Below are 13,183 nucleotides of genomic sequence, written 5' to 3'. Positions count from 1 at the left end.
ACACAGTTCTGTATAGGCAACTTATTAAATACATTGAGTGCCCTTGGTATGAGCCCTAAGGTCACTGACTGGTTTGGAAACTGGTTGAGTGGTTGGCAACAAAGGATAGGGATAAACAGAATTCACACTAAGGGTAGGGAGCCACAGAGATTGATCCTTTGACCAATTCTTTTTGTGTTAAACAATTTTTATTATTATCATTGAGAGCATAGACAAATTCTTTTTAACATTTTTATGAGCAACATTGCAGAAAGATTATCATGAAAGATTTATCTTTTTGCTGATGACACCAAAACCTGCAATAGAGTAATCAGCCAGAAAGATATGGCAAACATGGGGCTAAATCTAGCAAATCTCAAGGAATGGCCTAGGCTCTGGCAGCTAGGATTTAATGCTAGAAATGCAGAATTATGCAATTCGGCTGCAAAAATGCAAGGGAGAGGAATAGTATAGGAGCTGAAGTTCTTCTAAGCATGAAAGAAGAAAAAGATCTAGGGGTGATTGTATCTGATGATCTTAAGTGGCCAAATTGGTGGATAAGGTGACAGTAAAAGCCAGGCAGATTCTTCTTTGGTGTATATGGAGAGGAATGGTCAGTAGAATAACAGAGGTAACATTACTTCTGTATAAGTGTCTGGTGAGACCTCATTTGATATACTGTATACAGTTCTGGAGATCCCATCTTCAAAAGAATGTAAACTAGCTAGAGTTGTTCCAGAGGGTGGCTACTAAAATGATTAGTAATCTTCATTCTAAAACACATGGGGATAGACTTAAACATCTAAACATATATCCTGGAGGAAAGGCGGGATAGGGGAGATATGATCGAGACATTTAAATACCTCCAAGGCTTCCGTGCAGAGGAGGCGGGCCTCTTTCAAAGGCTCTAGAATGAGTTGTCATAATGATGAGGGTGAAAGGGTGTAGACTCCCCATAGAGGTGGAAGAGACAGACAGTATCTGAATTCAAGACCGGCATGAGATAAACAGAGGATCTCTGAGGAAGTGCTAGGGATCATAAGCTAATTGTGTTGGTGTGGATGGGCACACTAGGTAGGGGCCTGAGTCTTTTTCTGCTGTCTTGTTTCAGTGTTTTAGAAAGGAGAAGAGAGAGCTTGTGGATGTAAGGTAGAAAGAGAGAGAGAGAACTGTTGTGGTCAGAGAGGGGAGAGGCAGCTGGTGGATTATTGAGAGTTCTGAAAAATCTTGTAGGTCAACCTTGAGAATTCTTTGGAAGAGGGGGTGGGGTGAAAACTTCCAAATTCCCCATTACAAGGGAGCAAGAGGGAACAAGGAGGGGGCTTGGAAGCGGGAGCAAATATGAGAGAGGGGTCATGGGAAAAGGGAGGGAGACCATGGGGAATTCTGGTCCTGGGCTACAGGGTGGGTAGAGGAGAAGAGGTGTTTGGGTGGCAGTTGGGATAAAGAGGGGATCGGAAGCATGATGGTGCTTGGGGCAAAACAGCACAAAAGGTGGGGCAAAACAGCACAAGAAGGATACATTGGAAACCTATTTGAATTACTGGATTTGTATGCATAAATGATCGCAAAGAGATTTATCACTATATTTTATAGACTGTGCGGTGGATTCCTGCATAGTTTATAAAATACAACATAAATCAGCTCTGCAAGTATGTGTGTGTGTTTCAGTGGGCACAAAGTTTGCAATGCAATGAAAGCATGAACTTTACCCTATTTTCTAAACTTTTGCATGTATATTTAGCACATGAAAAAAAAAAGTGTGCTATATGAAATAGCATGTATGTGAATGCAGGCTACTTACGTGCATTTATGCTAATTTTCTCTGCGGAACCCCTTTGAAAATGTATTCAGATGGGTAGGATGGGGAGACTGTTTGGACTGCCAAGCACCCATCATAATTCTTGTGGGGGTGGGGGTTAGGTTGGGGACATCAAGCTCCTGTAATTCATCTATATGTGGAGAGGAATGTTTAGAGCTGCGGACCCCTAACTATTTGTGTTTGCATGTGCAGTGTGCTTTGTATGTTTTCAGTGGCAAATGTTTAATTGCTAAATTTTAAAATAAATAGGTGGCTCTTGATTCTAATTTATGAATGTATTTCTGCATCTATTTCTCGGGTATTGCACTGAATACAGAGTCTGGCCTCTTGGGGTTTCCAGTTCAGTTTTTGTGTGCATATCTCCATTTCTAGCTTATGGTCCCTTATTCTCTATTTCAGGGGTGCTCCAACAGGTAGTTGGGGGCTCCCCAGCCTGTCAGGTTTTCAGAATAGCTCTAATGAATATGCATGAGATTGATTTGCATGTACTACTTCCCTATGTGTGCAAATATTTTTCATGCCTATTCATTGTGGATATCCTGAAAACCTGACTGGCTGGGGGGTCCCCAGGACAGGGTTGGGAACCACTGTGCTAGTGTTATAGGTTCTGTTTAGGGATCTATAATAGAGGAGAAGAAAAAAAAAATCAAAATCTTCCCAGTGAAATACAATAGTAATTGAGTAGAAATCTTCACTGTATAAAAACAGATTATTATATTTAAATTTGCATCTACAAAAATTTGAAAAACATCAGGATTTTTTAACCTATAGAAAAATATCATACATATTTGTATTAATGCCTGTACATTTCTGAGATTTTTCCCTTCTTAAAAATTTGATTGAAAATATATTCATATACACACGAGAAAATTACTTGTTAGAATTTTGACAGTGAACTTGTCTATATAATTACTCTGGATCTATAATCATGCTGTTTATTCTGGTCTACACTTCCTAAGTGTATTTGTGTTCCTAAGTGTATTTGTGTTCTTGGCCACCTTATAATATTTGCAGTGCCGCCTTTCTAGGTAGATTTGTTGTTGTTTGAGTTCTGATGTTAGATAGCAAACTTGCCATAAAAAAAACAGCACACAGTTCTGAGAGACTTTTTTGTAAGGTGTTGCGTTACTTAACTATGTTCCTGGTAAAGGAGGGAATTGGTGTTGATGACTTCTTTTAAATTATATAATCTATTAACATTACCCCTAGATCAGGGCTTCCCAAACCTGTCCTGGAGACCCCACAGTCAGTTGGGTTTTCAGGATATCCATAGTGAATATGCATGAGATACATTTGCATATAATGGGTCGGATTTTAATACCTATACGCGGGTGTAGATTTTATAACATGTGCACAAAGCTGCGCGCATGTTATAAAATCCAGGGTCGTCGTGCGCAAGTGTGCACCTTGCACACGCTGAGCCCTAGGGAAGCCCCGATGGCTTTCCCTGTTCCTTCCGAGGCTGCTCTGAAATCAAAGCGGCCTCTGAGGGAACTTTCCTTCTGCCCCCCCCCCCCCCACCTTCCTCTACCTAACCTGCCCCCCCAGCCCTACCTAAACCCCCCATACCTTTATTTTTTCAAGTTGCACCTGCTTCCGGGCAGGTGTAGGTTGAGCGCGCCACCTAGAGGCCCTACGGAGGCCTCTGGCCATGCCCCCACCCCACCCCTTTTTTCAAGCCTCGGGACATTCGCGTGTCCCGGGGCTTCTGCGCTTTGCCGGGCATATGCAAATGTATCTCATGCATATATTCATTGTGGATATCCTGAAAAGCTGACTGGCTGTGGGGTCCCCAGGACAGGGTTGGGAAGCCCTGACCCTAGATTCATTATTCTGATGAGTCACCAAAAAAAAAAAAGGGTGGGGGGGGCAATAGTGGGCCCCAAAGCACCATGGGAAAAAGGTGGTGTTATTTCCCGCAGTGCTGCCGGCGAGAATGTGAAAAACATTATTGCTGGCTGCGCTGCCGGGCCCTAACCTCACCCAAATCCAGTGCACCCTCCTCCTCTTCCCCCAATTAGCATGGCATCGCTGCGATGTGGCCGTTATCTCGTGCATTGGGTCCTCACCGATATCGACCTTTCACGGAATAAAGAATGACCCTGCAATGGATCATTGTGTTTGTTTTTATATTGATTGTATTGTAATTGTATTTTACGTAAGTTGTCATGTTTACTGATTTCATATTTCAGTTTATCTGACTGTAACCAGCTTTGTGGAAAGATGGGCAATGAAATGCAACTAAAATATATTGTGATTTCTACAACTTTTAAGTATTGCTACAAGAAGGATTTAGGAGAGAAAGGGGAGGAAACAAAAGCAACCATTTGCCCCCAGGTGCCAGAGACCCACAATATGTCACTAATTTATAGTACTTTAATTCTGCTATCAATGCGGGCGATATGGTTTCTTTGTCCCAGTAATTTTCTCCTGCTGCTTTGAGCTTTTAGCTCAATCAGAATTAGCTTCTGTTGGGCTATGGTGTGGTGCTTTTAACGTCTGTGGAGTCAATGAATTTGAGGGACAAAAGGTTGCCATTCTCAGCAGAAGGACCTTGGTATTTATACATTACCGAGTAGGACCGCTTCTTCCTGTGAACAGACACATGCACTGGCTGATCATACATTTTTAAAAAATCTGTTAAAGAAAATGAAGTTGATGGACACTCGATTGCCTGATTCACATCTCTTGCAAAGGGAGCAGATACATGCAAGAAAAAGTCAAATCAATTAGTGAGATGGACTGGGTAGGCTTTTGCTGCCTGGTATTTCCTCTCTGTTGGTGAGGAGTATACCAATCACGACACATTTTGCAATTATCCTGTTGTGCAGGAAAACCCAGCAGTTTTGCTTGGTAATGGCAATATTGTTGCTACAGCTATGAGCATATGCTAACAAGTTGTTTAAGCTATTTTGCTGGCTTGAGATGGGACTGGACAGTAGTTAAATGTAAAATGGTGAAATATACTGACACAACTTTATCTGAATTGTTCAGAATTTCATTTTCCCTATTCATTTTCAGAACCGGAAAATTAACCTCTCAATGATCTAGCAATTTTATTTTATTTTTTTTAAATGTTGGCCTTCGAATATAATTGCCTTTTTGTCACGCCTTCTAGGTGGTAGTGTGTAGCTCTCACTTGTTACAGTTGAATGCTAAAATATCCTTTCAGAAGAGAAAAGCGAAGTATGTGAGAAAGGTTTGTAAGGTCCTTGCCTGGAACTTTAATAGCAGCAGGTGGGGTTTAAGAAAGTGTGCCTAGCTGTTGTTTTCAATTAGGTTTCCCATTTAGTTTCCACCACCAAACATTTCATTATTAAGCGAGATAATTAAATTTTTAATTAAGCAAGATAATGGCCATTACAGTGACTTAATGGATTAATACTCTGGTCCAATGGAATTCCTGAGAAGTCTTTGTCATTTTAGTCCCTGGAGTTGAGCACTTTCAGGCAAAATCTTCAGTCTGATCTGGCCAGCTGGCAGTTTACTACTGGCAGGAGGTCTTGTCTTTGACCATACCACCAACAACACGTTTTAAAAGTCCCTAACCACCTTAATCCCTCTCTCACCATCCTGACTTAAAAGCAAATGAACCTCCAATGGCCCCCATCCACAGCCCAGAATCCCTCAGAAATGTACGATGCTGAGCTGGCAAGGGCACAGCTTAATCTCATCTGGGCACCATATCTAATATTGCTGTGGTACCAATTTACTGGTGCCTCTAACTTTGGTGATCTAGACTAATAGTGGATTCCAGGCTGGTACCCAAACATTAAATAGATCCCATGCTATTAATGCCAGCATTAAGCAGTGGCTATTCTCTATTGATTAATAGCAGTTTATGGACTTCTTCCCCAGGAACTTATCCAAACCTTTTTTAAACCCAGCTATACTAACTGCCTTAACCACATCCTCTGGCAACAAAATAATAATTCTGGAGTGCGGAGGAGATATCAAGGGTAGGAGTTAATTTTGTCCTAAAGCAGATATTTAAGAGAGGAGGTCATCATTTTGATTTAAATTGGGAGGTTGGAACAGGGGATTAATTTTTTATTGAATCAGGAGGATGGGAATGCATTTTACTGACATTTTCTTTTATACTGCTTGGGCCTATGTACTATTTTTGGTGTGGTGCATCTGCACCAGGCTTTATGCGCTTTTCATAGTACTCTTTTTATTGCACTTGTATGTATACAGTACATACCCCTAGTTTACGGCTTAGTAGTAAAGCTAAACATCCATGCTAAAAAAAAAAAAAGTCAATTTTTAATGAATATTTTAGCATAATTTTATTACATCAGTCCCAGGGAGCCAAATTTTCAAAACTTTCCACAGTACAGCTTTTACATGTGTAAACAGACACATGGAGATTAGGTGTCTGTAGAGGCCAAATTTTTGTTTTAGACTGTTTATTCATTTCATAGGCACCTCTGTTTGGAACTAATGAAGCAAATCAACAAAAACAGTTATTTGCTTCTATTGTTTACCCTTTAAGACTATGGGGAATCCAAGGCACTATCACAGGATCAAAGCAGCATAAACATAGAAATGACAGCAAAAAAAGAACCAAATGATCCATCTAATCTGCCCAGCAAGCTTATGGTAGTATCTGCATTGCCGTACAGGTCACCCCCATACTTAGTTTCCAAAACCCTAAATATCAGGGCCCTTGTTTATTGCTGTCTGAGTCCAATTCCCCCTTGGAGTGTCCAAGGCTTCAAAAGAGGGCACTGATTCTCTCGAAGGCAGCACATATGGGGCAAAGTGGCACTTAGAGTGGCATGAATATTCTAAGGCACCATGAAGGGGGAAGAAAGCAGCAAGGGTGGCAGAAAAAACCCAGGTACTGACAGAGGAACAAAGCAGCAAAAAGAGTAGCGTGAAGATTCCAAGGTGCTTGCACTGTTAACCCGCTCCGGCGGAGCGCACTGTTAACCCGCTCCAGCGGATGCGCGTTTTGGATGCGCTAGCTTTACCCCTTATTCAGTAAGGGGTAAAAGCGCTTCCAAACCCCCGAACCTAATAGCGCCCGCAACATGCAGATGCATGTTGATGGCCCTATTAGGTATTCCCGCACGATACAGAAAGTAAAATGTGCCAAGCCACACATTTTACTTTCAGAAATTAGTGCCTACCCAAAAATATCATGGCAATATTAAGTCGGAGGTCCCGAAAGTTAAAAAAAAAAAAAAAAAGTGAAAAAAAAAATTGAAATCGGCCCACGGCTCATGGGTTGAAAACCGGACGCTCAATTTTGCCGGCGTCCGGTTTCCGAACCCGTGGCTGTCAGCGGGCTCGAGAACCGACGCTGGCAAAATTGAGCATTGGCTGTCAAACCTGCTGACAGCTGCCGCTCCTGTCAAAAAAGTGGCGCTAGGGACGCGCTAGTATCCCTAGCACCTCTTTTTACTGCTGGGCCTATTTTAAATAAATTAAAATACTGTATCGCACACACAGGAGAGCGGGCGCTCTCCCACGATTTTACTTTATCGGCCCATATGAAAGATGCAAAGCAGCCACCCACAGTGGCAAGAGCACCCTAAGATGCATAGTATCTGGGTAATGGCAGCAAGCAGAGTGGCATGGGAGATGTCTGTCTTCTTGTTGAAGCAGTTGCCTATTCTCAGATTTAGTACAAGAGAATGATCTGTCATTATTTGTGATCTGTCATTTTTATGACATAAGCTTTTATTAATTCCCTACTTGAAACTGATTTTGCTGCTGGGTGAAATTTTGTATTTCTTTAAAAATGTGCTTTCTGATAGAAACTTTTTTCACAATCAGATTTTCCCGTGTTGCATTAGTTATTTCTTCCCACTGAAAACTTTCCCACATTCAGAACATACAAAGGGTCTTTGCTATGCATGTGATCTCTTGTGCCTGCATTTCTTTCTTCTGACTGAGGGTTATGCATCTATGTGCATATATTGTCAATCTTCATTATCAGATGTCTCAAGGGCTGATACCCTACTGATGAGGCCACAAAATTGTTTAAAATGAAGCAGCCTCAGACTGTTTGTTAACCTGGAACACCATCATGATGGTCAAGGGTCCAGGTTGTTTTTTCAGAGGCTGAAAATGGGCTGCTGGGAATGGCCCAGTGGTTATGTAACTAGATGGCAGGGTGGAGCTGGTGCATCTGGGGCATGGCAGCTAGGGAGAGAGGCAGCTATAGTTAAGTTAAACCCTGTCTGCACCTATTGTTTGCTCAGCAGAGCCGTAGACTTTTGAATGGGAAAAAAAAAACAAATAAGGCACACATTTTTCTTTCATTCATGGGCAGCCTTCATTTGTTTTGAGGGTCTATGAATGAAACAAAAATGGTCTCATTCATTGTATTTTACCCATTAACTTCAAATGAATGCATGTCCCTAACGGAAGTTAATACTTGTATTTTATAAACTGCGTGGCAGGAGCTGCACAGTTTAGAAGATACTATGTAGTTCGGCTACAAAGGTACACACATATGTTTCAACACATACAAATAGTTCAAATGCAAGAATACTTTCGCTACCTATGTTAAAATCATGTGTTGATATATTTTAGCTGCGTAAAAAAATATATTATTTGTTTAATAACCCCAATTTCTATGTGGATGCGGGTATTTAAAAAGTATGTGCATATACCATTTTGAAAATACTTGTGTGCATACTTGTAAGCCTCAATTTTCTGATGCCTCCGCCAGTTTACCCAATCCATCTCCATGTCACTTAAGACCCTCTAGCAGTTCACCCTGCACCCTCACTAGTTCACCCACACCTCCAACCCAAAATGTGCGGATAACAGAACAGTCTGACTTCAATTGCATTAGTCAATTAGCAGATGTAAAAGTGTACCAATAAGTTTGGTAATGTATACGTGTACATGACTTACAAAATAGCAACTTGTATGTGTACTTCTGAGCCCCACCCCAGAACACCCCTAGCTCACCCCTTTTTTCTGCCAGTAAAGTGTACATATGAAATGGAAAATATGAGTGTACTCTTGATGTTCATAAAATAGCATACACAAGAGCAGGAACAGATTTAGGGTTTTACTGCCCATAGGCACTGTTGATGTTTTTACCCCCTCCTGTATAGAGCTGTTACAAGATAGCAAGAGGGCTGCGATTCAGCAGAGCTGGAAGGTAGCAAATCTTAGCCAGTCTACTACCCCTAAATGTTTGCTTCCCTAGGTGCAGACATAATGGCCACCTATTGAAAAATCCAGGGCTGTATGCAAGTACATGCTACTTATGTGCATACTTTCTATTTTTACGCACAAAGCCCCATTGAAAATTTGCTTTTTGTATGGATTTCTGTGGATAATTGGTGGTTTCCCATAGGCATCCATTGGAACTGCCTTCAGATATCTGTAGGCTTCTGTGCTCTTTAAGAGACACTATCTGGCTAATTGCAAATACTTCTCACTACATGACAAATACACACAAGAAATGGCTTTGATTTCTGCATGCCACTGAACTGAATTTTAGGACTGTAAACTCCATAGAGCTGTGACTTTCACTTTTGTGTATCTGTACAGTTCTGCATACATCTAGGTTGTTTTTGCCTTGATTAGATAATATTCAGCAGTTTTTGTAGCTAACAGACATACGATAATTGTTACATTCTCCTTTTACTTCAATAGAATAAAACTAACATTTTTTTAATTACAAAGAAACACAATAAAAGCATTTGAGGTTATTTTTGTCATTTGTTTTTCAATGAGGGAAGCAGCTGCATGGTTCAAACAATTATTTAAGGTCTAATAAGTAATATAAATAATTATCACAGATTCTGTGCATGGTACCATGAGTATTGGTTGTCTGATTCCTGTACTAACATGGTCTGACACTTATTGTGTCACAGAGTGCATTAAAAAGAGCATTTAAACAGGACAAACAATTTCATGATGACAGAGTGAGATAGCCAATACTGATTCAGCAGTGATTTTCTAGATTGCTTTGTATGACAGCAGAAGCAGCAGTTGAAAAAGTGACTTTTAAGTAGACTTGTTCATTCTTTTCTTCCTTCGTGTTAAAGCACTCTATTGCTAGGGTAATTGCCTCTGACCTTTCTAGGTGCCCTTGGCTTCAGCTTGACTATTCATCTTGCGTTTCCAGCAATACAGCGCTCACCATTTTGTATAGCATCTTTCCTACACGTGTATCTCACAGCACTTTATATTTACTGTGGGGAAATACAACAAAACAGTTTTGTTTTACAATTATCCTTCTGCTGCAGAATCTGCCCCTGACACAAGAACAGTAAATGGGCAGAAGTATATGGCTGTTCAAGTCTAGAGATGAAAAACCATACTTCATTTTGTCTTATTTAAAAATCTTTAAAAAAAAATTATAAAATGAATCTTTTTTTTTTTCCAGCTTTCAGTCGTGCCCCAATTCCAATGGCAGTGGTGAGAAGGGAACTGTCCTGTGAGAGCTATCCAATAGAACTCCGCTGCCCGGGAACAGACGTCATCATGATTGAAAGTGCCAACTATGGTAGGACAGATGATAAAATCTGTGACTCCGATCCTGCTCAGATGGAGAATATCCGCTGTTATCTGCCAGATGCCTATAAGATTATGTCTCAGAGGTATGGTTCTTATGACACATTCTTTTCCCCTCCCCCGTTTTTCTGTTCTGTGTATGTAATAAGATTACTCTTTTAGCTAGTCATACAGTAGTACATATTAGAGATGTGCAGCAGTAACGACATTCTGTTCGGACTTCGTTTTCGGCCCACTGCAGGAAATTTTGTTTTTTCTGTGGTTCGGGCTTTTTTTTGTGGGGACCCTGATTTTCGGGTTAGTGCACGCTAACATTTTAAAATTAACGTGCGCTAACGGGAGTTAACATGCACTAATTCCCGTTAGTATGCACTAACCGCAAAAACAAATTTTTCCGAAAATTCGGAAAAATTATGATCGTTTTTCGGGTCCTCTGAACCAGGACGAATTAGACAATTTTGTTTAAATTGTCTAGTTTGTCTAAAACGAATGCACATCCCTAGTACATATCCAATCCAATGCCTGACTCTTTCAGATTCTATCAGAATATTTCAGAATGTGGGCATTAGAAGTCACAGATTGTCAGATGTTGCATAGAAGGGCCAAGGTATTTACTAAGATGTGGACATTGCTGTGCTTTTTGTTTCTCAAATCAAAGGCAGAAGGAAGTGCCTAAGGAGAGGGGTCTTGCAGCAGAGGTTAAAAAATGTACAATTGCAGTTTGTCAACTGAAGGTCTTATATTTCTAATATATGCACTTACTTTATTAGAAATTAGTAAGCAGAGAGAAACAGGGAATGCGTCTTAAGATGTCAAAATACATTAGTGTAGACTTATAGAGATCATAGCAACATCCCTTTAAATTATAAAAAGTAACACAATGATTCAAAGGAATCCTGTTTTACTTCTGTCTGAGCTTCTGTCTTTTAAGTTTCTCTGCCAGATTTTTTTTTTAAAGTATTGTCACGTTCAAAGCTTGAGAAGTGAAGTACTATTAGTTATACATGATTGCCTCAGTGTTCAAACCTAAATGTTTAGGTAACTTAGTCGGATTAGTTGCCTAACTTACATGGGATATTCAACAGCATATCTGTGCTACTGAATATCCTTGTAGAAATCACCACTTACCTAGATAAGACATATCCGGCTAAACTGGACCTGCTCTATGGCAGGTTTAACGTATCTGGTTAATGTAACTGGATGAATCCGAACATCAGCACTTTTCCAGCTAAGTTAACTGGATAAGTAGAACTACCCTGAAATGCCCATTGCCTGTCCACAAGATATATGGCTGTCTATTTAGCCAATAAGAACTTATCTGGCTAAGTGGTGATTTGCTGAATACAACCGGATATTCAGCAGCTGACATTTAGTCTGATAAGTCACTACTTATTCGGCTAAAAAGCGCTGAATATTGGCCTCGTTAAGAGCAGGTTCTGTTAGCATAGAAACAAATTAGACCTTCTGGAATGTCATTAATGGCTCAAGGTAGCTTTAAATTTGTATAATATCTGAGCATTAAACTGACTCAGCATGCAGCAGAGCTCTGTTCATTTTTATTTGACCAATTTGAAAAGAAAAATAATTTTAGATGAGATTTTTTCTGTTGTGAAATATGGATGCAGGCCATATTGATTAGGTTCATTCATTATTTTTATATTCATTTGGTAATCATGTTTAATGGTATTTTATTTCTGTGTTTTGATTATGTGTATAATTCATTGTAATTTTTACAATTTTATTTTATTGTAATATGGATCTTATTGATTTCTACTGTAATCTGTTTTGGAGGCATCATTTGATGGCAGAAAACAGACTATAAATCTAATAGCCAATACATAGACACCATTCCAATGATAAAGGTCCTCACAACCATCTCACTTCAATTGTAATAAATATACTACCCTCCATGAGATTGCGGCCAAGATGCAGCTTGTCTGTTTACTTTCATGAGGCTAAATAGTATAATGGATGATTCAACCTAGTAATGGTACCAGCTCAGAAAATTGTGGAATTAGGTAATTACAACATGAATAAGGACAGACTTTTTCAAATAAATTAATTAGCCATTGATAAAATCCTTACCCAAATCATCGCCAACCAAGCCAACAACTTAGTCCTCTGCCAAGCCAATGGGAGCAACTGATCCCACCATTTCCTCTTTAACAAACTTCTGCACAGTAATACCTCAAGCCTTCTGTCACGATTCCCCTCCACAGTCCTTATGGAAAGGGTTCTTTCCTGCGGCCAGCCTCCTTCAGCTGTCGCCATCTAGTTCTTACAGTCTCTGATGAGATCTTGGTAGCCTTTAACTTCCAGACCTTGTTTTCTTTTAAACTTCCTTGAAGGCCTCAGTACTCCAACTTTACCCAAGAGAAACAGGATGGCTGACTGTCCCCACCAGTTTCCCCGGGTATAAACACAAAAGCATAGTTCAATGAGATTTCAGGTTAGTCTCTTAACTCAAATTCTCAATTAGAGTCTTTAGCAAGTTTGAAAAACTCCCTCTTTAAACCACAGTACTTGACCGGGGTTTTAACAGCTCATATAAATGCTCTGTTTGGGAGAATCTGCACAACCCTCCCCTACTCCCCTCCAGTTGTGCATCAAAACATGGCTACCCTTACCAAGCCAGTCCACTACCCTTAGAAACAATGTCATAAAGAAAAAACCCTCCTTTTCTTTTCTTGTTCTAGTCACTTACTTGGTTTCCATACTGGATAGAGAAGATTCCTCTGTTAGCCACCCCATGTCCATCTCCCCCTCTGACTCAGAAGAGCAGCTCCTTTCATACTCCTTCCCCCACTCGGCACGCCCTCTTCCTCCACCAGCATTGACTCAGCTGAATCGGATTCATTATCATTTACTTCAGCTTCCTCCACTTCCTTCTGG

General features: G+C 40.3%; 1 protein-coding gene across 1 annotated transcript in view; it reads left to right on the top strand.

Moving 5' to 3' along the window:
- The window catches only part of ADGRL3 (adhesion G protein-coupled receptor L3), a 2,126,115-nt gene that overhangs the window by 869,787 nt on the left and 1,243,145 nt on the right, over positions 1-13,183 (top strand). Inside the window, exon 4 of the mRNA XM_029600930.1 lies at positions 10,164-10,377. Within this exon, the coding sequence (XP_029456790.1) occupies positions 10,164-10,377 (214 nt within the window). The remainder of the gene's footprint in view (positions 1-10,163; positions 10,378-13,183) is intronic.

This window comes from Rhinatrema bivittatum, chromosome 1 (genome assembly GCF_901001135.1).
Source record: "Rhinatrema bivittatum chromosome 1, aRhiBiv1.1, whole genome shotgun sequence".
NCBI classification, from domain to species: Eukaryota; Metazoa; Chordata; class Amphibia; order Gymnophiona; family Rhinatrematidae; genus Rhinatrema; species Rhinatrema bivittatum.
Note: the sequence above shows the minus strand (reverse complement) of the source record. Positions and strands in the feature narration are given on the sequence as shown.